The sequence below is a fragment of the Diabrotica virgifera genome, chromosome 3 (genome assembly GCF_917563875.1).
Source record: "Diabrotica virgifera virgifera chromosome 3, PGI_DIABVI_V3a".
NCBI lineage: Eukaryota > Metazoa > Arthropoda > Insecta > Coleoptera > Chrysomelidae > Diabrotica > Diabrotica virgifera.
Window position 1 is genome coordinate 232,629,694 of NC_065445.1, and position 25,174 is coordinate 232,654,867.

The 25,174-nt window shown below is 32.8% G+C and overlaps 1 protein-coding gene across 1 annotated transcript in view; it reads right to left on the reverse strand.

The window, feature by feature from the left end:
* Nucleotides 1–5,440: 5,440 nt before the first annotated feature.
* The window catches only part of LOC126881596 (arrestin domain-containing protein 3-like), an 89,996-nt gene continuing 70,262 nt past the window's right edge, over nt 5,441–25,174 (reverse strand). Inside the window, exons 7-10 of the mRNA XM_050645958.1 lie at nt 14,829–14,952; nt 14,028–14,142; nt 13,873–13,963; nt 5,441–5,732 (exon numbers count right to left, since the gene is read on the reverse strand). Coding sequence (XP_050501915.1) covers nt 5,672–5,732; nt 13,873–13,963; nt 14,028–14,142; nt 14,829–14,952 — 391 coding nt within the window. The 3' untranslated portion in view covers nt 5,441–5,671. The remainder of the gene's footprint in view (nt 5,733–13,872; nt 13,964–14,027; nt 14,143–14,828; nt 14,953–25,174) is intronic.

Genomic DNA, 25,174 nt, shown 5'->3' on the forward strand with positions numbered 1-25,174 from the left:
TAGTTATTTGTGAATTAAGTTTGTCAAGTCTTGTATGTTATTTGTATATGTACAGTGAAATGGAGGAAAAGAAAAGACTTGTAAATTTCACATGTGACGAAAAAAAGTTAGTTGAATTGTCGTTAATGAAATAATTTTAAAATAAATAATATATTGAAAATTGCTTCTTTTATTATTAATTTTTAATGACACGACACACTTTTAGTGATATCATGAATGGGTTTTTGAAACACAACACTAGTTTGTTAGGTAGTAGGTAGACTGCATAATTTTGTCAATAGACCTGTAAAAAACTCCAAATGACTTTCTATGTTTTCCAACACATATTATATTATTAATATAAAAGATAATACAAAATTACAACTAATATACCTAATATTACAGGATAACAGAAAAATCAAGGTAAGAAGCAAATTATAAGGTAATGCTTAAGCGGTTTAGGCAATTCTTATCGTATGGTGAAATCCGTTTTAGAGTTAGGAAGTACCTAAACCCACTTAGGTAATTCTTAAATATTTAGGTATCGTTGGTGAAATCGGGCATATAAGCATTCTTTAAAAGAGAGTCATTTTTATTATTTTTTAAGATAGACGTAATATATCTTTTTTTTCACTGCTGGGTAGCTTGAACTGATTGCAACATTCATTAATTTATATTGTCAGTAACTGACTAGTTATTTGGCAACCGTATTTTACTGGTTCTACCGAGAGATTTGTCATGTTTAATTTTATAAAGTTAAAATATAAGATCTCTTTCAAAGATAGTTTGTTTTCCTGAGTGTAATTTATTTGCCATAATTTATCTCACTTTCCTTTGGTTAATCTCAGATACATTTACTGTTTATAATAGATTTTTAAGTGTATTTTCCAATCTTTTATTTTTATTTCCAGATTGTTTGATTATTTCGAATTCAATTCTGTTATTTTCACTACATATCAGTTCATTGTGGTCCATTAATTAAGTATTCGATTTGACTCTATTAACAGGATTGATTTTTGGTAACTTTAACTTTTTTCTGACTTTGGTCGTATTTTATTTTGGTTTCTGTACTTTCTTTTGTTGTCCAAAGGAAGATTTTCCCTATATTTTCATAGGTACGGTCTCTTCGCTCAAGCTTTCTCTACTGCATGTGAAGCGTTTGTGACGTTTACTTACTTGACTTTTATATTGAGCAGTGTGAATAAAAAATAAGTGTTTACTCTAAGAATTCAGTTATAGTATAAGTACAATCTTATTAGATTCAGCTATAAGTTTAAGTACATTCTGAAAAATTTGTGAATAATATTTTGCTTATACTTATAAGTGTATACTAAAAAATTTAAGTTTAAACTAACAACAGGAAACACAAATCTAGAAAAAACTTATAAAAACCGGCCGTATTCTATTTTTGTCAACAGATTTTTCAGTTTATTTAGTTATTTATTACAACCATTAGCAGACACACGTTCGTAAAAGTGTTAAAAATGAGTTCCGAGTACGACAGTGAATCTCTTGACTCCGAAGTCGGTGAAGAACAAAGTGAAAGAACAAATCACAAAGTTTTATTTGATAAATCGCAGTTGCCATTAATAAGAAAAAATAAAAACGATTTATGGCAAAAGTGTTAATGTAAAACAATTGAAAAAAAAGATTCAAAATATGAAAAACGAATTAAAAAAGAAAACAGATATGAAAGCAACCGGAAATGAAAAAATTATTTTGAAAGATTGGGAAAAAAATTGCTGGACATTATAGATAAAGATGAGAAAAACCCAACATTGAATAAAATTCCTGGAGCGGCGACAACGGGATTGAAGCCATTGGAAAATGTAGAAATGCAAAAACCAGCGAAGACAAGGCACGTTTTAGTCAGACCTCCTCCTCCTTCCTCTTATATTACACCATCACAAGCAAAAAGAAATAAGCTGCAAGGGCAAGAAACAGATGAGACTGCAAAATTATGCACAGCAGATCTACAAAGACTGGTTCTTCTTGAGCAGGTAAAACTTACGCGCATGCAGATCGAGCGAGAACAACTTTTATTGAACAAGCTACGTCAAAGTCTACCCGAAACCCAAGGTCCCGAAAGCGAAGGTCCCGAAATTTCAACTTCTTTATATTTAGATAAAATATATACAATGTTATAAATTATGAAATATGATATATTTTTTAAGGTACACACCCTGTATATTTTTATTTTTTTTCAACAATTTTTGAATATAATTTTGAATTTATAACTATAACAATTTATATAATTAAATGTTTAGTTGGTAAATTAAATGTTTGATTTCTTCTCTCCGTTGGAGTCCCCTTCTCATAACATGTTCAGCGTCATTTTCTAAATTGTATTGCTCTTCTTCTTCGTCATTCATGACATCTTCTTCTTCATCGACAGGAAGTGGATCATTTAAGTACTTTGATATATTATGAAGTACAGCACAACTAATAATAACAGATGCAACTCTGTCTAGTTTTACTCTAACCATATATTGCAAAATTGGAAACCTTCTCTTCAGTTGGCCAAAGCAACTTTCGATTATGACTCTTTCTTTCATGAAAAGTGTGTTAAACGCAATTTCTTTAAGAGTTTCGGGATTTCTGTATGGCGTCATCAGCCAACGTCTGATTCCATAACCAGAATCACCTAATAACACCATATTATTATGCCGCATATTATTCATTTCGACATAAATTGCAGAATTCTTTAGTATCCTACTGTCATGTACTGACCCAGGCCACTGAGCGTCTATGGAAGTAAATTCTTCTTTTGCATTAAATGTTGCCTGTACATTTATGCTGAAGTAACCTTTTCTGTTATAGTATTCGTCTCCATGCTCAGATGGTTTCGGAATTCTTATATGTGTACAATCAACAGCACCAAATGCCCAAGGAAACTGATACTTAGCACTCCACTATTGCTGTGCTTCAGCAATGTTATTTAAAGGAAAACGTAACCAAATATGTGATTTTTGAATTATTTTAGTCAAAACAAATTTCACAGTTTTACTCACTGTTGTTCGATGAACACCTTCATCTTTGCCAACTCCAATTTGAAATCCAGGATCACTTAAAAATCGAAGAAATATCTGCATTTTTTGTCTGGGATTAATGCACCTCCCCTTGTTTCTCCAGTGTCTTCAAGGACATTTTCTGCTAACCACTCCACATTAATTCTCGAAAAACGATATAAATTATGATATTCCTCATCCCGACACTCACTTCGTTGAGAATAATATTTTCGACGTCTGATGTTCATAAATTGAGCCATTTTTAAACGTGTTCGATTGAAGTTCTATACAAGCCAAATTTTTAAGCTGCACATTAACTGACTTGAAAAATTCAAAGTTGTTACTTTAAGATTTCAGTAAATGCTGTATTTTTTTCACATCTAAATAAGCTTTTACTACAAAAAGACAGAACATACTTAAAGCAAACAGAATAAACTTATAAGTTTAAGCTACGACTTAATATTATTCACAAAAATGTTAGCTTTTGCTACGAAAAAGGTACTTTAAGTGCATACTACAATTTTATTCACACTGCCCATTGGCGTCTATTTATATTTTAAATCAAAACGGGAACTGGTGTATGTTTTCAAAAACTGATAGTGTGTAAATAAATTTATTAAAATCAGCTAAGGACTTTCAGCATTTTTAATGCCATCATCAGAGCTTCTTCTTCTTAAAGTTCCCTCCCCTGTCGGAGGTTGGATATCATAATGGCTATGGTCACTTTGTTGGCTGCTGCTCTGAACAGTTGTAATGAACTACAGTTAAACCATTCTCTAAGGTTCCTCAGCCAGGAGATGCGTCTTCTTCCTATGCTTCTTCTTCCTTGGATCCTTCCTTGCATAATAATTCTCAGCAACTCATATTTTTCCCCTCTGTTAATGTGACCCAAATATTCCAGTTATCTAGTTTTTATACTCTTCATAATTTCTAACTCCTTATTTAAACGTCGTAGCACTTCAACATTGGTAATCCTTTGAATCCACTGAATTTTCAATATTCTTCTATAACACCACATTTCGAACGCTTCTATTCTTCTTATGTGTTGTCTCTTCAATGTCCAAGCTTCCATTCCGTATAGCAATATAGAAAATATGTAGCATCTTAGAGCCCTCAATCTGAGAGGCAATTGAAGGTCTTTGTTTGTAAGCAGTGTCGTCATTTTTATAAAATGCTTGCCTTGCAGTTTCAATTCGGACTTTAATTTCTTGGCTTTGGTCATTTTTGTCATCAGCCCAGGTTCCCAGATATTTGTATGTCTTCACTTTTTCTATTTGGGTTTGCTCTTCTCTCCTTCTATCTTTCATTTCCATGTTCTGTTTTTGAGACAATCTTAAATTTAGTTTTTTTCTTGTTTATTTTTAGTCCGTATCGAATGCAATAATCGGTAATTCTATTTAGCAATTCTTGTAGCAATTCCAGGTTGTCTGCCATTATAACGGTTTCATCAGCGAATCTTATTATGTTATTTACTATTCTTCCGTTTATAGAGATTCCATCACTGAGCTCCGCTTTCGCGTCCTGAAATATGGCTTCACTGTACAGGTTAAACAGTAGCGTCGACAGAACACAACCCTGTCTTACTCCACTCTTTATATCAATATTCTCGGATTCTTGTTCTTCTATATTTATATTGACTTTTGATTCCAATACAGATTGATGATAATTAGTAAATATCGTCTGTCTATATCTCTGCTTTTAAATAATCCTATTAGTTTTTCATGTCGGACCCTGTCAAACGCCTTTTAGAAGTCGATGAAACAGGAATAAATATCCAGGTTTATATCTAAGCATCTTTGAGAGAGGACATTAAACGCAAACAATGCCTCTCTTGTTCCAAGTCCTTTGCGGAACCCAAATTGGGTATCATCCATATCATATTGTAGCTTTCTGTATAATCTTCAATAAATCACCTTTAGAAATATTTTGAGGGTATATCAGAGCTATCGTCTTATAATTGTAACTAGCTCAAATGAAGAGAAAACTTTGAACAAACACATTCTAATTTTTAAATTAACCCAGGGATCAAACCACTGGTCAGGGTAAAAACCCTTAAATATATAAATAATCACATTTAATGTGTTTTAAAAAATGGCTACCATTTTACAATCAACAGCTGTTACTGACAATATTCAAAGATGATCGTCATATTCGGTTAAGATGTAAACCGTTTCTCCGGTGCAAATATTTTAATATTTGCACTTTTTCTTCGTTTCGTTATGGTCCAATTCAGTCTACTTGCAAAGCCTCTTTGACAAGGAATAGATTCCGAAACATCAGGTGTCAGAGGATGGCAAGAGACTCGAATTGAATCAAAACGAAACGATTATTTTCTTTTTTGATATTTTCTAGTTACATATACAATATGCATTTGGGTTTGTTTAATTTAGAATGAGCCATAAAAAATCAATTACCACCCAACAAATCAAGTCAGCGTGACGTTACTTGTGAACTGACGTATGTTTTTATTGAACTTTATTTTATTACGTTATTGTAAAAGTACAAAAATAACCTGGCTCCGCAAAGACATTCAAAGGGATGTAAGAAAATGTGAAAAAATTGACTACAAATTTGTTGAAATATTTCAGTCTTAAATGGTGATAAAATCAAATTGAAGACATACCCTGTAAAGGTACTTTACTTTTTTATGAAGTTATTGCCGGTTTTTTCTTTTAGAAGTAGGTTTATTGGTTGTCTGGCTTGTCTACGGTGACGTATACGGGTTTGTACAACACCAAGGGATCCCTAAAAAATAGAACAATTTAACAGAAATTAGTTAACAGGTATTATTCTTCTTTAAGGTTATATTATCATAACAGCTACCTTCAACTTTTATAAAGTTGTTCTATTCAGCCCAACACAGTTAAAATAATAATTGTAGTAAACTTATTTAACCACTGTCTCAAATTTAGCCAGGATATACTTCGTCGGCCTATACTCTGCCCAGTGTCTTTCACTGTATAATGGATCTACACTACAGCAACACATACAGGGTGTTTGGTAAAGAATGGGCCATACCTTAACCCTAGATTCCTGAGGTTAAAATAGGTCGATTTAGGCAAACTTACCTTAGTACAAAAGTTGATAATAACCGAAATACAGGGTGTCAAAGCTAAACTTTTAATATATTTATTTTTGAATATTTCCTGACAAGCATGGGACAACAACACGAAATTTGGTAAGTGGTGCTGGCATTGTACAATCTACTAAATTATGTTAAACAAACGTTTCTGGCTACTACCAGAGGCGTACGACGTGAATGGTTGACCGTTCCCAAATTAGTGCAATTTTTTTATTCTCCAATACTTACAATACTCTATGAAAATAATATACTCTTTATTTGTAACGATAAAGCCATTAGTTCTCGAGATATCTGAAGCTAAAAACGAAGGAGCATAATACATTAATCAAAATAAGTGTGCCTTTTTATTCTTACCTTCAAATATCTCGAAAACTAATGATTTTATCGTTACGAAAGAAGCCTATATTATTTGCATAGAAAGTATTGGAGAATCTAAAAATTATGCTAAAATAGCAGTTTCATCAGTGGCGTAGAATTTGGGAAGGATCAGCCATTCACTTTCCCCTATCGTACGCCTCTGGTAGTAGCCAGAAACGATTATTTAACATAATTTAGTAGGGTGTACAGTACCTGCACTTTCTGCTAAGTATCACACGGATATCTCAAATTATTTGAAAGTATTATTTTTTTTTAATAATTTATTCTTTATTTAAAACTTTAAGAAATATGTGCGTACGGTACTATAAAACTATTTGACATATCCTTATGGTACTTGGCAGAAAGTGTAGGTACTGTACACCCTACTAAATTATGTTAAATAATCGTTTGTGGTTAATACCAGAGGCGTACGACAGGGGAAAGTGAATGGTTGACCCTTCCCAAATTCTACGCCACTGATGAAACTGCTATTTTAGCATAATTTTTAGATTCTCCAATACTTTCCGTGCAAATAATAGACTCTTTATTTGTAACGATAAAGTCATTAGTTTTCGAGATATTTGAAGTTAAAAATAAAAAGGCACACTTATTTTGATTAATGTATTATGTTCCTTTGTTTTTAGCTTCACATATCTCGAAAACTAATGGCTTTATCGTTACAAATGAAGAGCATGGTTTTTACATAGAAAGTATTGGAGAATCAAAGAAATGCACAAAAATAACAATTGCGCCAGTGGCGTAGAATTTGGGAAGGGTCAACCATTCACGTTCCCCGTCATACGCCTCTGGTAGTAGCTAGAAACGTTTGTTTAACATAATTTAGTAGGATGTACTTACAGTACCAGCACCACATACCAAATTTCGTGTTATTGTCCCATCATCATCATCACGTAGCGCTACAACCCTGGGTGGGTCCTGGCTGACTGAACAACTTTCTTCCAATTTCTTCGGTCTTCCATCAACCTAGGGTCAAATGGAATGTTCATTTTCCGGAGATCTGCTTGGATGTTATCTCTCCATCGCATTCTGGGACGTCCAAGTGATCTTTTGCCTGTAGGAATCTCCTCCCATACCAGTTTTACAAGTCTTTCGTTATGAAGTCTGTGCACGTGGCCTGCCCATCTTAGTCGCTGTGATTTAATTTCTTGGACAACATCGGTGTCATTGTAGAGTGCTTTTAATTCGATGTTGGTTCTGATCCTATACTGGTTTGTGTTAATGTCGTGGTGAGGTCCGAAAATTTTTCTAAGTATTTTTCGATTAAAACGTCTGAGCTTTTCTTCGTTTGATTTGGTCATGGTCCACGTTTCGCATCCATATGTTAGTACTGGTCTGACGATGGATTTATAAATTTTGATTATTGTTGTTGTCCCATGCCTGTCAGGAAATATTTAAAAATAAATAAAATAAAAGTTTAACTTTGACACCCTGTATTTCGGTTATTGTCAACTTTTTTACTAAGGTAAGTTAGCTTAAATCAACATATTTTAACGTCAGAAATCTAAGGTTAAGCTATGGCCCACTCTTTATCAAACACCCTGTATATCTCTCACATCTCATGAAATAACGAAATTTTCTTATTTCAATTGTATTTAACCCTTAAGTACTAACACACCGTCTCTCAGACGGCATTTCTTGTCGAAAGTGGGATATTTCCCTTCCTAGAAAATTTTGAAGGTCACCCGTTTATGACTTTTCAAGTTGGGTTGCTCTTTAGTAGTATTGAAGTCGACAATGTGCGGCAGGTCGTTATTTGAAAGATATTTAGGCTCAAAGTGTGATTTCCGTCTAATAGACGGGGTGTAAGTGTTTGTGCCCAGTTAGTAATTACTAGGGAGCGGATTTATATGCGATTAATTTTGACGAAATATGCGCATATATATGCGGTAAAAAATTACGAAATATGCGCAAGATATGCACAAAAATTGAAAAAATGCGCATTTCGAGAAACCACAAATTTTCTGTTCTATTCTATTCTAGGGGGTTCTTTTATAGGGGGCATCAATCTTATTTATTATCTTTCAAATAAAATTATTTTTATACATTTATATGCAATTTATTCACATTTTTTACAAAAACTGCTACCAATAGTTACCAATTTAAAATAAAACAACAATGTCACTATAAATATATCTTCGATTATAAATTATAATTCACTACATTGTGTTTTTCCAAATTCTTTACGAGGAAACATACATATTCTTTGATCAGATAAAATATTTTTATAACTTGAAAAACTCCTTTCAACATCAATAGAAGTATGTAATTGGGGCGTATTTAAAATAACTTGTTAATTTTCGTTGGAAAATCGTAAATCTATGGTTAAAGATGTAAATTCTCTTAACAATAGAGTATTTAAAAGAATCACCAGAATTATAGGTATGGTTTGTTCAACAGTAAATGGTTGAGTTCAATTAGTGCGGTCGTAAATATTATTAAATTTTTCTGACCTGGCCCATTGTTAAGACCCACCCGGAGCGATAAGCAAACGAGGTAGACAGAGTTGGTCTTTTGACAATTAACACTGACTAGACGGTACTCCCATAATAAAGCCTGAAATAAATTTTACCTGAAACCGGGCCTTTTATACTATTATCGGTTACTCCAGGATGTTTATAGTGGTAACTAATTGAACTCAACCATTTACTGTTAAACATACCATACCTACTAAATAATATATTACAATAAAAGTAAATAAAATTCGGATTTCCGGGTAAACCGTCCTTCATCACTTTAACATCCTACAATCATTTTATAACGGCGTACTATAAGCACTATAAGTACTTTGTGTAAAGATCGGGTATTTTTTAAGAAAAAATGAAAGGCAGTGAATGAGCCGTCTCTCTTCAGGTAGTTCTCGTATTAATAGATACGACAGCCTGTGCGGGGAAATATTTTGTGTCGAATTAAAAAATTAAAAAATTTTTTGGACTTAAATGTTTTTAAATAGGCACAAAATATTCATGTTTCTTTAAAAATATGCAAAATTTAGTAAAGTTCTCAAATATGCGAAATATGCACGCAATATGCATTTAGCATAAAATCCGCTCCCTAGTAATTACACATAATGTATCCCAGCTCGTCAAAAAACATCAAATAAGGGAATACAGACCATGGGGAAACTCTTTTGAAATGGTTTGATGAGGTAGAAGACGACATAAGCGAAGTGGAATCAATTTGTGATGAAAATGTTGCCACTGACTACCATTGCTACACTGTACTAACTATAGTACCTGTCAGTTTTTTTTGTTTTAACATTTTTTAAAAACCTTTCTATTTTCATTTTTCTTACTCTTTGTTTAACTCGATTATAAATTTTTGTTAAGATTCTTTAATTTGTTTAATTTTTATCACACTTTTTCGCAGGAGTAAAAAGGTACACAAACAATCCTTCCATTCTTGTTATAATGTTTTTTATTTTAATAAGTACATAAAAACTAGATTAATTACTGTGTTTTTTAGATAATCAATACTTTCAGTAAGTCATTGAGATATTTTTTTGCATTAAAAGATTTAACAAAAACAAAAATTACCACTAAAATGTTAAACCCGTCTGTCAGGCGGTTAGTTATTGTTTACGTCATTGATTTAAGATATTAGTACTTAAGGGTTAATGTCTATAACCTAACTTTTTTTCTTTAGCTGCCGGGTGCCGTGTCCGTATTCAGACGTTGGCCGTCATCATGTTTACAAGTTCCTAAAACCTTTCCCTATCGGCTGCTGTGCGAAATAATTCTTCTACCTGGAACCACACCATTGTCTAATATTACGCAACCATGAAAGTTTCTTTCGACCAATCGGACCAATCCATCTCTTTCACTCCACTTTTCCTTGTATTATAAGGCGAAGTAGATGGTATTTAAGTCCTCTGATTATATAGTCGAATAATTCTCCTTTTTTCCTTTTTATGTTTATCAGCAGACGTTCTGAATTCATCATTTGGAAAACATCTTTATTGGAAGTGCGCATATCCTACGATATCTGTAGGATTCGTCGATAGCACTACATTTAGAATACTTCTAATTTATTTAGCATTGTGGTTTTTAACGTCCATGTCTCACAAACATACAATAATATAGACCACACATAACATTTCAGGACCTTCTTGCGAATATTCATCGACAGGCTTCAGGCATCGGTTACATAAAACTGGTTTTCAGGTCATAAAAGCCTTACGTGATATTTCGATCCTGTTTATTACCTCTTCATCACAATCTCAATTTACATTTAACCAACTGCCAAGGTATTTAAAATGGTTTATCCGTTCTATCTCCTCTCCGTCAAGAGAAAGCACACCTTGATCTACATTAATCTTTCCAACTGCCATCCACTTTGTCTCTGAAATAACGATTTTTAGGCCTCTACGGTAACTTTCCTCACTGACTAGATTTACTAACGTCTGGAGATCTTGTAAATTTTCTGCAAGAATGGCTATCTCGTCAGCGTATTTGATATTGTTGATTACTTCTCCGCCCAGTCCTACTCCCTCTTGTCTGTCGTTCAAAGCATCCATATAAAGTTCTTCAGAGTTCAGAATAAAAAGACTGGGTGATAAAACACAACCCTGTCGTACTCCACGTTTGATGGGTAGTTTTTCAGTACGACTATCTCTAACTTGAATACAGGCTACTTGATTGTAATGTAAGTATTTTAGCAGTCTTATATCGTAGTGGTTAAGTCCTGCTGCCGGCAGGTAATTGAAAAGTGTATCATGTTGTACTCGGACGAATGCCTTCTCGAAATCGATGAAACAAACATAAACGTTCTTCAGGAACTCACAACTTTTAACTCTAGTTCCTAGACCATCTCTAAATCCAAATTGTTTGTTACCCATTCTAGTTTCACACAGAAGGAATACTAGGTTTTGTATAATTCGTAAAAGTAACTTAAGTGCGTGACTCATCAAACTTATTAGTCTAAAATCGCTGCATTAGGGGGGCCTGCTTTTCTTTGGTAATGTTATACACAAATACTTCAACCAATTATCTGGTAGTTTTCCTTGGTTGTAAATTTTGTTAAACAAAGTGGTTAAGTAGGTATTGTTTCCTCATCCAAAAGTTTAAGGAGCTCAGCAGGGATTTGATCTGGTTTACGTGCTTTATAATTAAATATTTTTAACCTAACAGGTATTAGTAAATTATTATTAGAAAAGAACACCAATTTCAGATAGCCCGTCCAAAAACAAGTTCATAGTTTATTTGTTCACTGCATCTTTATTATTTCCTTTTCTCTTGCCCATATTTTTGCCTGCCAATTTCTTTTCTTTCTCCTTTATGCTTTTTTTTCTATTTTTTTTATAAAAATGTATTGTTCTTATGTATTTAAATTTATATTTATATATTTTAGTGCCATTTAATTGAAACATTTGTGTAATTTAATTCAGCATCAAATTAGTGAGTTAAGTGTAAAAGGGGTGATACACACGCGAGTAAGTACGCGAAGTTATGGCTCGACGACCTTTTTCGCGAGTGTATCACAGCAAGTACGCGTACTTTAAGTCCGCCGATTAAGTACGCCGTCGATCCAACAAGTTTGAAATCTTACTCGTAACCCGTACGTGTATCACTGCCACGAGCCGCGAGCCTCGAGCCGTCATGTTATTGCGTTTAAAGTTACACTTATATTTTCACTAATTAAGCAAATTGCCTAGAAATAATTCAATCTTTTATTGTTGAAAGGAGACAAGTTACATTTTATAAGTTTTGAGAAAACCGTAAAACACTATTTTAAGCTATACTAAATTATTTTTGATTATTTGTTTTTGAGTAAACCTAATTATTTATAGGCTGTTTTATCCTCCTGATGAAAATATTACCCTTTTATCTATGATTTTTTGTTTGTTACCCACACTTTTCGATTTCGTCTTTTTTTATTAGTATATATTAAAAATATATAACACGATAGGATACGATATGAAGTATATAATACGATAAAATTCCTAAATAGCACAAACCACCGACGGCGACCGCGATCTTTAAAACCGCGTACTTTTAGTCTGCGTGTATCACCGACGGCGAGCCGAGTAAGTCCGCGATCTTTAAACCCGCGTACTTAAAGTTTGCGTGTGTATCACGCGCTTAAGAGTAGTCTAGGCTAAACTTCGCTCATTATTTTGTATGTATATTATTATTTTTGTTTCTAATAAAGACCTTTATCCAGATTTAGCCATACGGCTCACACTCCTTCTAAGGGGAAAATTGACTTATCCCAGATACATACGGTATCAAAAGGATTGAACTCTGGTGGGACTCTTTCCGTGTTATCGACCCCTCTAGGTGACTTAGTATGCAGGTGTATCTCCCAAAAATTTTCGTACACATCTGGCCGTTGCCAGACCTTTATCTCCTGTGGGAGTTTTGATATTATCTCCCCCAGACCTTTATTATTATTATTATTATTCTTATTATATACCATTCACACCTACAGATTTTCCATTTTTTAGCCTGTTCATACCATCGTGGGGTTCTTTTAACGTAATTGGAGTTCATACGTGATTTGTCTCCTAATTCAGTCTTTTTCTAGTGTTTGGGTCTTTAAATCGGTTCTTTGTTCTTCCATTTACAAGGAGTTAAGCAGCGACTTGGTTTGCTATAACCTTGAAAGGTGGTTTATGTTCAATCATGATCACGGATTAAGTTTTTTAACAAGGTTCCATGCTATTTTGCTTCTATATTCCATGTTCATTTTTCCAGGGTTCGATTTACTTTTCCTTTCTAGCTTGACTCAGCTATTGAAGTAGGACTGCTCCACAGTCAACGGTTTCTTGGTGAAAAGGGTCAGCTACACAGAGGGTTTCATATGTTCTCATTAGTTCTTTGGACTCGCTGGTCATCCTGGGAACATATTGTTGTATACATCCGCTGAAGATAACTTTTCTGGACACATTTTTTATTAATTCTACAAATTCTTCGTAGTTTTCTGGTTTTTGTTGAAGATGTAGCAGCTTAAAATCTAGCATTTCTGCATAGTTTTCCCAGTTTGCCTTTTGAAGTTAAATCTCGTTCTGAATGGGATAGCTTGTGATCTGACAATTGGAAAGATATTTATACCAATTGGTCTATGCTGTCTTTCTTATGGGGTTATATATATACTACTTTAATACATCGATCTTAGAGGTTAGTACTTAAAAAACAAATATCCAGGTTATACCTTTTTTCCAAACTCTGCTCTGAGGAGAAGGTGGAAGTTTAGGATCATGAATTAATGTGAGACCACTCGATTCAGCTCATGTTTCTATTGCGTCTCTATTTGCGTCAGAATATGCGAAGCCCGAAAGTGAACTTTGACTGTTAAAGCCTCCCAATATAAGCTGATTGGATTGTGATTGAAAATTAGTTGGGAGATAAAAAATGAAGAGCTGATATAGGGGTTTATATACCGAGGTTAAAATTAAAAAGATGTAAATTAAACAGTGATTTTACTCACTTCAGATGATGTTCATTCCCATCATACACTTGCCCCAATAAAAATTCTGGTGCCAAGTACATACCACCTTCCACAACCGGACAAGCATTTTCTGAAAAACAAATATCATTAGCATCTTAAGTATGGTAATAACTAATAAGTAAACTTTTTCTTACCGTATTTAATGACCTGTGTTTTATTTGAGTTAGGAATTCTAAATGGCACTGTACCTATCGTTATTGGGCAGCTAACTTGTAGTATGTTGTAGTCCTTGTCTGTGTCAAGATATACCTGAAAAAAATAGACAATTTAAAACGTTGGTAATGCTGTATGACTGCAGATAGATGATGAAGATCACTTTCTACAATGTGTTACATCTATATGGTATATGTATCTTCATGTGATAGTTAATGTTTTTCATTGTTAGATGATTATCATATCTTTCATATAACAATGAAACACTGAAAACTTTTGCTTTTAATACTTTTACAAAAATTATTAAAATTAATGTCACTAGAGCTGTTTCGACAGAGTGCCTTTCTGAATTGATGAATTCTACTGTGTGTCTTCACTTTATAGTATTTAACTTAATATGTTGAGGAGTGCAGAGGTGTTTGTCTCAATGAAGATAGCTTTATGCCTTTATTTTGAATGCGGAATATTTGAAAGTGGTTATTAAAGAAAGAATATGATCTAGAAGGTGAAGTGAGTACATAGAATCTGTTTGTCTAATATTGAAAACCCCTTGGTGTTCTGCTATGCGTTTGTTAAAGGTTCTACCAGTTTGACCGATGTATAAATATCTTTTATGTAATACTTCAATCTACTTTCATCGACAACCGATTTTTAAATAAATTTTTGTGATTTATGGTATAATATACCGACTAGAGGACAATAATTATAGCCGACTACATAAAATTTCTTTGTGGATTTTATAGATAAAATAATGTTCATAAAAAGTAGGTACGTATACTTACAGTTAGTAAATAGTAGATTTGCACCAATCGACATATGTGTACAAGAGTAGTAGGCAATGGTGGTATAACTAAATAGTTAGAGCTGTCCCATTTACTTTTGGCGTGCGGTTTTACATGACACCCCCTGAAATAATACAATACAATACAATACAGTAAAATACAATAGAATACAATAATAACATAAACAAGATGTGAGCGCTTTATTAAATTTTCATGATTACGTGTTTAATTCAATTAGTTTTTCGTACTTCCGGGCCTAAAGTGACAACTTCACTCCCTTGTGACAGGTACTAAAGTGTCACATTTAATCCCTCCGGGATTAAATATTGACGAAACTCCCGGAACGATTAAATCACAAACAAACGAATTTAAGGGATATTTTATTGAAAAATATAATTAATTAGAATGGTAATTAACGTTAATATTCAAATTAATATTGTGACAGTTCGTCATATTGACCAGTCTTTCCTGGGTTAATGCAGCAGGTAACTGACGAGTAACAGATAGGTCCTTTTCATATTGAACTGGTGTTTGTTTCGAAGATCCTGCGGAAACAGGAAGCGAGAATGAGGACTGTGGCATAACTATAGTGGACGAATCGGCGACTTGACCAAATATTTTATCTGAAATTTTTTGTTTATTTTTAATAGACGATTCAATATATCCCTCGGCCACGTTGGAGGATTTCCATCCTCCATGTCTCTTCAGCACGTCTATTGTTGCTCCCGAATCAGCTAACAAAGACGCAGATGTGCGTCTAAAACAATGTCCCGTATAAGACGTCGCATTTTCTAATTTCAAGAAAGCTGCTATTTGCCGTGGAATTGTACCAAACATGTTTTTTCCTACTACTCGCGTAGTACATTCTTTGTTGATGTATTGAACAAAAAATTTTGAATGAGTTGTCCCTGTCTTTCGCAATGCCACATATTTCCGAAATATCGCCACAAAACTGATGGCACTGTTTTCTGAATTTTTGATCACAAAATTTCGGTCAATTTTATTTTTGGTGTTTCTAATCGCAATTAGGAAGGAATCGCCCAAATCTCTCACATCGTCGATTTCTAAATCAACCAACTCTTTTCCACGACAAGCTCCCGCAACGCCCAAAATAAGTGCAACCTACAAAAAAATTGATTTCTTAAAATTTCTGAATATAAACAAATTTCCAAATTTACCTTAAGCATTAAATATTTATCATCCGGAGCCTCCCGTAAGAACTGATCTACCTGCTCAGACGTGAGAATTCTTGACTTCTTTGGCTTAAATCCCTCATTTCTTCTCTTCAAAAAAGCTAATAATTTTGGAAATTTACTTATATCAATATCTTCTCTAATGTTAATAACCGATTTCAGCATTGAGTAATGTGCCCAGAGAGTTGAGGCACAAACCGCTTTTGATTTATCATCGAAGTAGACTAACAGCGCATTTTCAGTAGGTTGTCTCACATTTTTTAAGCGGCACCACTTTTTAAAAGCATCGTACTGCTGCTCGTATAGTTTTCTAGATTTCGGTGGTAACAATTCTTCACCTACTTCGGCTGCTCTTTTATCAATATCAGATACACCTTCTTCACTCATGATACCAATAATTATCAATAACAATGTTTCTTTACAATGACACTAGTAATGACAATGTTTCTAAATTATAACTGTCACAACGCAATGTTACTATGGTAACTTATTTTAAAGACAGTTTATTAAATGAGTTGAAGAGAGAAAAAACTGATTGAAATTATTGAAATAATTAATAAAATCATACCGGAAGTACGAAAAGTATCGTATATACCTTGCGACTGAAGTACATTTAATCCTTCAGGTAAATTATGGCCCTCCCTGCGGTCGGGCCATAAACTTTACCTTCAGGATTAAATGTACTACTTCAGTCCCGCGGTATATAATGTACTATTATAGTACTGAACCAAATGTATGTAATATATTATTACCCTTAGTATAATTATTTCCCTTATGATTTTACATCTTACAATTTTACACCTAAATTCTGAATAATTTTATCATTGTTATTAATTGTATATTAATCTTATAAAAAAACACAAAAAATTAGTAAAGACGACATTGAACTGTACATGTTGTTGATATAGTTTCTTGTGTATAAATACAGACTTAGGTGCAAAGACATTATTATTCGTATTTATTATTATTAGTAGACGCAAATATTTCGAAATAGTGTATTAGCCGTGTTATGAGGAATGAACAGAGTTATTTGTTCTGGGTAAGGTATTTGAAAAGAGAGGACCCGGGAGAATAAGAATATTTTGGCTTCAAAACCTGAGAAAGTGGTTCAATACATCGACAACCGGATTATTCCGAATAGCAGCAAACAAAGTTAGGATAGCCATGCTGATCGCCAACATCCGGAACGATAGGGACCGTAAGAAAAAGAAGAAATGTTAGATTAGTATTGTCATTGTTGACAGTTGTGGCTCGCCATCCTATGTAATGTGTAAATATAATGTTATTAGAACTGAAATAATTAGTCCAGGAACCAAAGCTTTTTACCTCGCAATTTTTACAGAATTGATCGATTTGCCTGAAAATTTGAGAATAAGTAGTGGATAGTCCACGAATCAAAATCTATATGGTGCCGACAGGCGCTTTTACTATGGGGGTGGTTGCCATCCCATCTCGGAGGTGGAAATTTTTTATTATATTTTGAGCGCAAAAGTTAATAAAAAGATTCATTCTAAGCCAGAAATATTCTATACATTTTTTGATAAAATTAATAGTTTTTGATTTATCCGCTATCGAAAGTGTTAGTTTTATATCTAAAAAATCAATGTTTTTCGATAGTATACTCATTTACAATTCACTCAATTTTTACCGTAGAACAAATTGTATCAAACCAAATTCTTGGGAATTAAATTACCTACAATTTCATATTTAAACATTTTTTCGTATCTCTGATGTTAATCTTTCTATTCTGAAGAAAATGGCAATTTTTACCAAATTGCAAACATTCGTTATTCGTTTTAAACTTCAGTTTTTTAAAAACTAATCATTCTAAGCCAGTCAAATTTCTAGAATCTATTAATAATACCTAAATAAAGAAGAATAAATAAAGCCAATGACTAAAAACACCGCTAACTTACATTATTATGCTTCCAATTATATTTCTCCTTTTTTTTTTCAAAACAATATATTGATTTTTTTACCGTAACTTTTTATTTTTTATCTTCGTTCGTTAAAAAAGAATTCTGTAGGTTTTTACAAGATCTATAAGGCTAGTAATATTAAATCTTTTTAAAATTCTCAGTCATAAAAGGAGGGGGCATTGAAAGAGTTGGTAAAGGTGGTTTTTGCAAGATATTACAAGTTTTAATTGTCAATATAGCTCACTCAATTTTTGCCGTAAAACAATTATTTGCAAACCAAGTTCTTGGGAATTAAATAAGCTACAATTTCATATTTAAATATTTTTTCGAATCTCTGATTCTAATCTTTTTATTCTGAAGAAAAGGCATTTTTTACCAAACTACAAAAACTCGTTATTCGCTTTTATCTCCATTTTTTTAAAAACTAATCATTCTAAGCCGATCAAACTTCTAGAACCTATTAACAATACACAAAAATACACAAATCAAGAAAACCAAATCAGGCCAATGACAAATTTTAATTAGGGTGGTGATTAGGGGGTTGTTTATGATCACACTTTTGCTGAAAAAAATGGGGACTGACAATTTTTTCATTATATGTCACTTAATTTTTTTAGCTAGAGATTTTTTTTATTCCTGGATATATATATTTTTAAATACTTTAAATTAGTTTCAACAAGTTATCCTCGAAAAATGCAAAGTTTTCCCGTCCTTTGACTTTGAAACTACAATATTTAACATTTGACGAAGAATAGCCAACATATAATAAAGTATAGCTCGATTACTATTGGTCTTAAAGAAAATAAAAAAAAAGGTTTTGTTTATTTTTTCAAAAGGTACATTTTTGTTAAGTAAAGTTGTTTTATAAAACGAAATTTTTTTAAAGTTATTAGCAGAAAACTGATTAAAAACATTGATTTTTTTTCGATATAAAACTAACATTTTCGATAGCGAATAAATCGAAAATTATTAATTTTATCAAAAAAATGTATAGAACGTTTTTTGCTTATAATGAATGTTTTTACCAACTCTTGCGGTCAAAATATAATAAAAATTTCTACACGCGAGATGGGGTGGCAACCACCCTCATGGTAAAAGCGCCTTTTGGCATGATATAGATTTTGATCCTTGGACTATCCACTACTTATTCTCAAATTTACAAGCAAATCAATCTATTCTGTAAAAATTGCGAGGTTTTGTCCTATTTTAAGCTTCATTACTTGGACTAAAAGTTTTACTTAATACGGACCAAAGAAGCAGATTAAATACCTACCCTCGTCTTTCATCAGCTCACGTATACTGGGTGGAAAAATCCATGCAATTTTATACTTTCTTTCTTTTCTTTCTACCCTATAAGGGTGTCGGATTTGGGATCGCTATTTTAATTTACATTCACCCATCTCTTCCATTCTTTTCTGTTTTCCACCATTATTTTTAATTCCTCGAGTGATTTTTCTTTAACTTTTCCCGCCTCTACTATTTGCTGTATCCATTTTTTTCTTGGTCTGCCTCTTTTCTCTTTGCAATGTTCCTTGCTTCGTTGATTCTTCTCGTAATTCTGTTGGGTTGCATCCTCATCAAATGCCCATACCAATTCATTTGTCTCTTTTTTAATTTATTCATTATTGGTTCTTGGTTGGCCATTCTCCTAATAGTCTCGTTGCTTAATCTATCCCATTTTGTCTTTCCAACTATCCTTCTTAAATGTCTCATCTCCATTGCATTTATTCTGCTCTTATGTTTTTCCAGAATTGTGCAGTTTTCACTTGCGTAGAGCACAGTCGGTATCACTATTGTGTTATATATGTTTATTTTTGTCTCTCTTGCAAGTTCTCTTTTCCCCAGTATTGGGGCTAAGGCATAGTATAACTTGCTTGATTTCTTGTTGCTCTATTTGTTATTTCCCAGTCTATTTTTCCGTCTTTAGTAATGATACTTCCCAGGTATTCGTAAGTTGTAACTATTCCAGTTCTGAGTTTTTGCATTTTATCTTTATTTCATTATCTTCTTTGCCGTTGATTATCATTATCTTACTTTTTCCCTCATTTATTTCCATTTTTAGCTCTTCTATTTTCTCTACCTATATGTCCATTAGTTTCTGCATTTTGTTCTCGGAATCTGCTATTAGTACTATGTCGTCCGCATACATTAAGTTATTGTTACCGGTTGTAATCTATGGTATCCTATTATTGTCTGTAGTTGGTTGGTTCTTGCTCTAGTTTCTCTTATTAATTCATTCATTACGATTATGAATAGCAAAGGGCTGAGACTATCTCCTTGTTTAATACCTCTATTTCAATTAAATTCTCCTGATCGTTCCCCTGCTATTTGTACTCTTCCTTTTACCTCTTTGTAAGTACTTTCTATAATTTTTATCAATCTGTTTGGTACATTTATTTTCCTCAAGCATTCCCCTATAATTTGTCTTTCTATCGTGTCAAATGCTGCTCTTAGGTCTATGAATGCTAATACCAGTTCCCCCCCGTGTCTAAGCATCTTTCGATTAGGTTCCTGATGGTAAATATGTTGTTATTTGTTTGTCTTCCTGGTCTAAAGGCCGCTTGTTCATCTCCCAATTTCATTTCTACTTCTTGCCTTGGTCTTTTCTCTATTATTTTCGTATACACTTTAAAGCATACCGATGACAGACATATAGCTCTGTAGTTTTCGCAGTTTATATGTTCTCCTTTTTTGTATATTGGTACAATTATGTTATTCTGGCAGTCTCTAGGGATTGCTTGTTTTTCCCATGCCTCTTTATATATTGTCCATAGCCAGTTTATTCCCTCTTCTCCCATGTATTTTACCATTTTCGGTTCAATTTTATCATCTCCTCCTGCCTTGTCTATTTTTATGTTTGATATTCCTTCTATTACTTCTTCTCTACTTATTTGGTCTATCTCTGTGTTTTCTTGGCCTTCATTTATTACATTGTCAACCTGTGTTACTTCGGTATCAAATTTTTCCTCATAATATTCTTTCCATACCCTAGCTATTTGTTCCGGGTTTATTTGAATTTGCATTGATCTATCTCTTACTGCATTTATCTCCTTTCGTTTTCCCCCCTTCATGTGTCGTATTGTCGTCCAAAAGTTTCTGTTGTTTGTTATATATCCTTCTTGTAGTTTTTCTCCAAATTCTTTCCATGATTTTGCTTTTGCTTGTGTGACTGTCTTTTTTACCAATCGTCTCTGCTTGTAATATTCACCTTTATCTTCTTCTAATCCTGTTTCGATGTATTTTTTCCATGCCATTTTCTTCTTTTTTATTTCTGTTTTCACTTCTTTATTCCACCATCTTGTCCTTTTCAATTGATTATTACATTTTTTGATTCCACATATTTCAGCTGCTGTTTTCTTAAATACTTCCCTGTAAGTTTTCCATCTTTCTTCCATTGTCCATGTTTCTTTTTGATACTCTATCTGCCTCAATATTTTATTGGTTTCCTTCTTGTAAAGTTCTCGCACACGTTCTATCTTTAATTTGTTTACTTTTACTTTCTTGTACTCTTTTCTTTCCACCTCCTCTATTTTTTCATCCTTCAGTTTTGCAGTGACAAGCCTGTGTTATGTGGACAGCTCCGGCTCTTTTTCCGTTAAGATATTTTGTATTTTTTGTTCCAAATTTCTCGTATATACTATATAGTCGATTAAGCTCTTTGCATTTCTCTCTTCGGCCACAAATGTATATTTGTATTCAATGGTTTGTTCACTGAATGTATTTCCTATTATGAGGTCATTCGTTTGGCAGAATTCTAGCATTTTAATTCCATTTCTATTTAATGTTTCTTCCCCATATTGTCCAATACATCCTTATCCCCTATTAACGTCCTTACCTACTCTAGAATTCCAATCTCCTAAAATTATTATTTTTTCTCATGTCTCTCTTAACTTATCTAATGTATATTGGAGTTCGGAGTTCGTTGTAGAATTCTATAATAGCCTCGTCTTCACTACCTTCTGTTGGTCCGTATATTTGAATTATCCCTATCTTATCTTTTAGTTCTATTTGGGCTGTAATTATTCTAGATGATACTGCTTCGTAATTTGTTATCCTTGATTCTATTCTTTTATTCACTATTATACCAACTCCTTCTTTTGTCTTTGTCCCTGCAGTACTCCGGAATAATATAGGCTATATTTCTCGTTGATATTTATAATATATGTCCTCTGCCTATCTTTTTTGTTTCGCTTATTCCCAATATTTGTACATCCATTTTTTCCATTTCTTCTGTAGCTTCTATTCCCTTGCCTGTCAGAGATGTCACATTCCATGTCGCTATTCCTATATGATTTGTCTCGTTATGATGTATTTCCTCATTACCGTTTTCTTACCGTTATAAACTGCTCGTCAAAAGTTAGGGATATAGAAAATTATGCTCATTTTCATATTTGATTTCTTCGTGAACAGTTTTCCTTTAGTATTTAGACAGTTGTGCAAAGGTTTACTCAAACTTGAGTGGTACTCAAACTCACTGAAGAAAAAAAGTGTTCTTCATATGTTAAGTTTGAGACAACCTGTAGAGAGAACGAGGTATAAATGTGAGTATACATCAGAACCATATTGTAGTCTTATGTTTTGTGAATATTTCGGCTTTTAAATGTCCCTGATATCTTTAGAAACAAAGAAGATATGTGGCTTTACTTTTTAACATGTTTTTTAAATAAAACAAAACTAAATCAACAATAAAAAATAACAGTTAACAAAACTTTAAAAACAGAAAGGCACATAAGGTAAACAGTTCTCATCGACACCTATAAGAGTTATTTGTTGACCAGGTAAGCGGTATACACAGCGCAATATAAGAGAGACGAGATTATTTAATGGAGGCTCTGTGATATTTTGGGGTGGAATTTTTTTGAGAATAAGTACGGTTTCTACGTGGAGGCTCTATAAATAACGAGATGTACATTACAAAAATTTATTTTCTTTAAACACTCTGTTCCGGTGGCACTATATTGTAGGAAATAATTTATCTTAGTGGGATGATAAGACATGGTCTCTTCACGTATCATGTCGTAAGTTAAAACACATATTAAAGAATTAAACCGTCTAGTTTCTTTGTTATTAAAGATATCAGAGAAATTAAAAAAATAAAATATTCGCAAAGTATGAGACTATCACATAATATCGATGTATATCCACATTTATGCCTCTTCCTCCCTACAAGGTGTCTCAAACTATTGTTTTGGTTAAAACACGTGTTACACTACGAAACCGTTGACTCTGTGTTTTTAAAGATATAAGGGACATTCAAGAAAACAAAATGTTCACAAAATATAAGACTACAATATGATTCTGATGTATACTTGCATTTATACCTCGTCCTCCCTACAGGGTGTCTCAAACTTAACAGAAGAATAACATATATTTTCTTCCACCCGGTATAAGTAAAAAAAAAGTTTAAGTAAACCTTTGCAAAAAATATGTAAATGCTAAATAAAAATATAAAATATTAAAAAATAGCGAAATCCGTTAATACGCCAGTCAAAATTCTATCCTAACGCCATCCTAATTCAAAGTCTACCATATGCCGATGTGTGCTTTTATCTTGGGGGTGGTTCTCACCCCTTCTCGGGGTTAGAAAATTTCTTGGTTAAAATAACCACGGAAGTGGCTAGAGAACTTAAGTTTAAGCAAAAACTGTTCTATAATTTTTTTTTGAAAACTCAATAGTTTTTGAGTTATTCGTGGTTGAAAATTGGCCATTTTCATTGAAACATAACATCTTTTCGAACGGTTTTTTGCAAATATCATAAAAACTATGCATCTAACTAAAAAAACTACATAAAACATTTTTGTAGCTTATAAAAAACCAAAGAGACTAATAGTTCCTTCATAAATCTTCTAGTTATAATATAAAAAGAGATATGGTAGGTGAAAATAGTTTGTTTTTTGGTGCATACTCAAATCGTTGTATTCAACTTGAAATAACAGACAAACGGTCAATTTTAGGTGTATATTGTTACCAACACCTTTTGTAGTGCTTAAACAGATATTTAAAATGAGCAATATTAAGGGTACCTATCTTGCATTCAAACTAAGGCAGATATGCTGCAAAAAATTGATGATTAATGTATTTTAAGACAAAATGAGAAGTATATTTAACCTCTCATCCACCAGAATTTTAATGCTTCATTTTACTTCTACAATACCTTTTATTACGGTATTATGGACGGCTTCAAAAAGTTGGACGGGTATAATATGAATGGTTTTTGAAAAAAACAATAAGATCAATTTATAGAGCGCATTTTTAGATTTCCTTAAAAATCTTCTTTTTCTACATGTAACTTGAAAATGATAAGAAATACAATAATGAAACATAAAACAAAATTTTTACTTAACAAAATCCTACATTTTTGTGTGCTACCTTTTTTACGCATATCTTATCATTTTCGAGTTACATGGAGAAAAAGGAAGATCCTTAAGAAAATTTAAAAATGCGCTCTATAATTTGATCTTATTTTTTTTTCAAAAATTATCCATTTTAAACCCGTCCAACTTTTTGAACATAGAAATAACTTATAATAAAAAGTATTGCAGAAGGAAAACGATGCATTTAAATTCTGATGGATGAGGGATTAAATGTACTTCACATTTTTTTTTTAATTCCATTAGTCGTCAATTTTTTTGCAGCATATCTCGCTTACTTTGAATGTAATCGACATTTAAGGTGGCTCATTCTAAAGGTCTTTTCAATCACTACAAAAGGTATTGGTAGCATAATACAACCAAAAACGACCGTTTCTCTTTTATTTCAAGTTGAATACACAGATTTCAGGATGCACAAAAAAAAAAAACAAACTCTTCTCACCTACCATATCTCTTTTTGTAATATAACTAGAAGATATATGAAGCAACGAATCTCTTTGTTTTTTTATAAGCTACAAAATGTTTTGTATAGTTTTTTTCGTAAGATGCATAGATTGTAAGGTATTCGCAAAAAACCGCCCGAAAATGGTAGTAGGATGGAATTCGGAGCCAAATAACCTCATTGACTGCCCTATAATCTGTTCACGAAAAAATCAACTATGAAAATGAGCATAATTTTCTATATCCCTAACTTTTCAGGAGAAGTTTATATAAATGCTTCAAGTAAACGTTTAACCATTGATTGCTAAATATAGGGGAGATCAGTATAATTATCAATCAACGGTTTAACTATACTTTAGCAAATCTTTCAAGAATTTTGAAGAATACTGACAAAAAACACACTAAATTATTGTCTTATCGC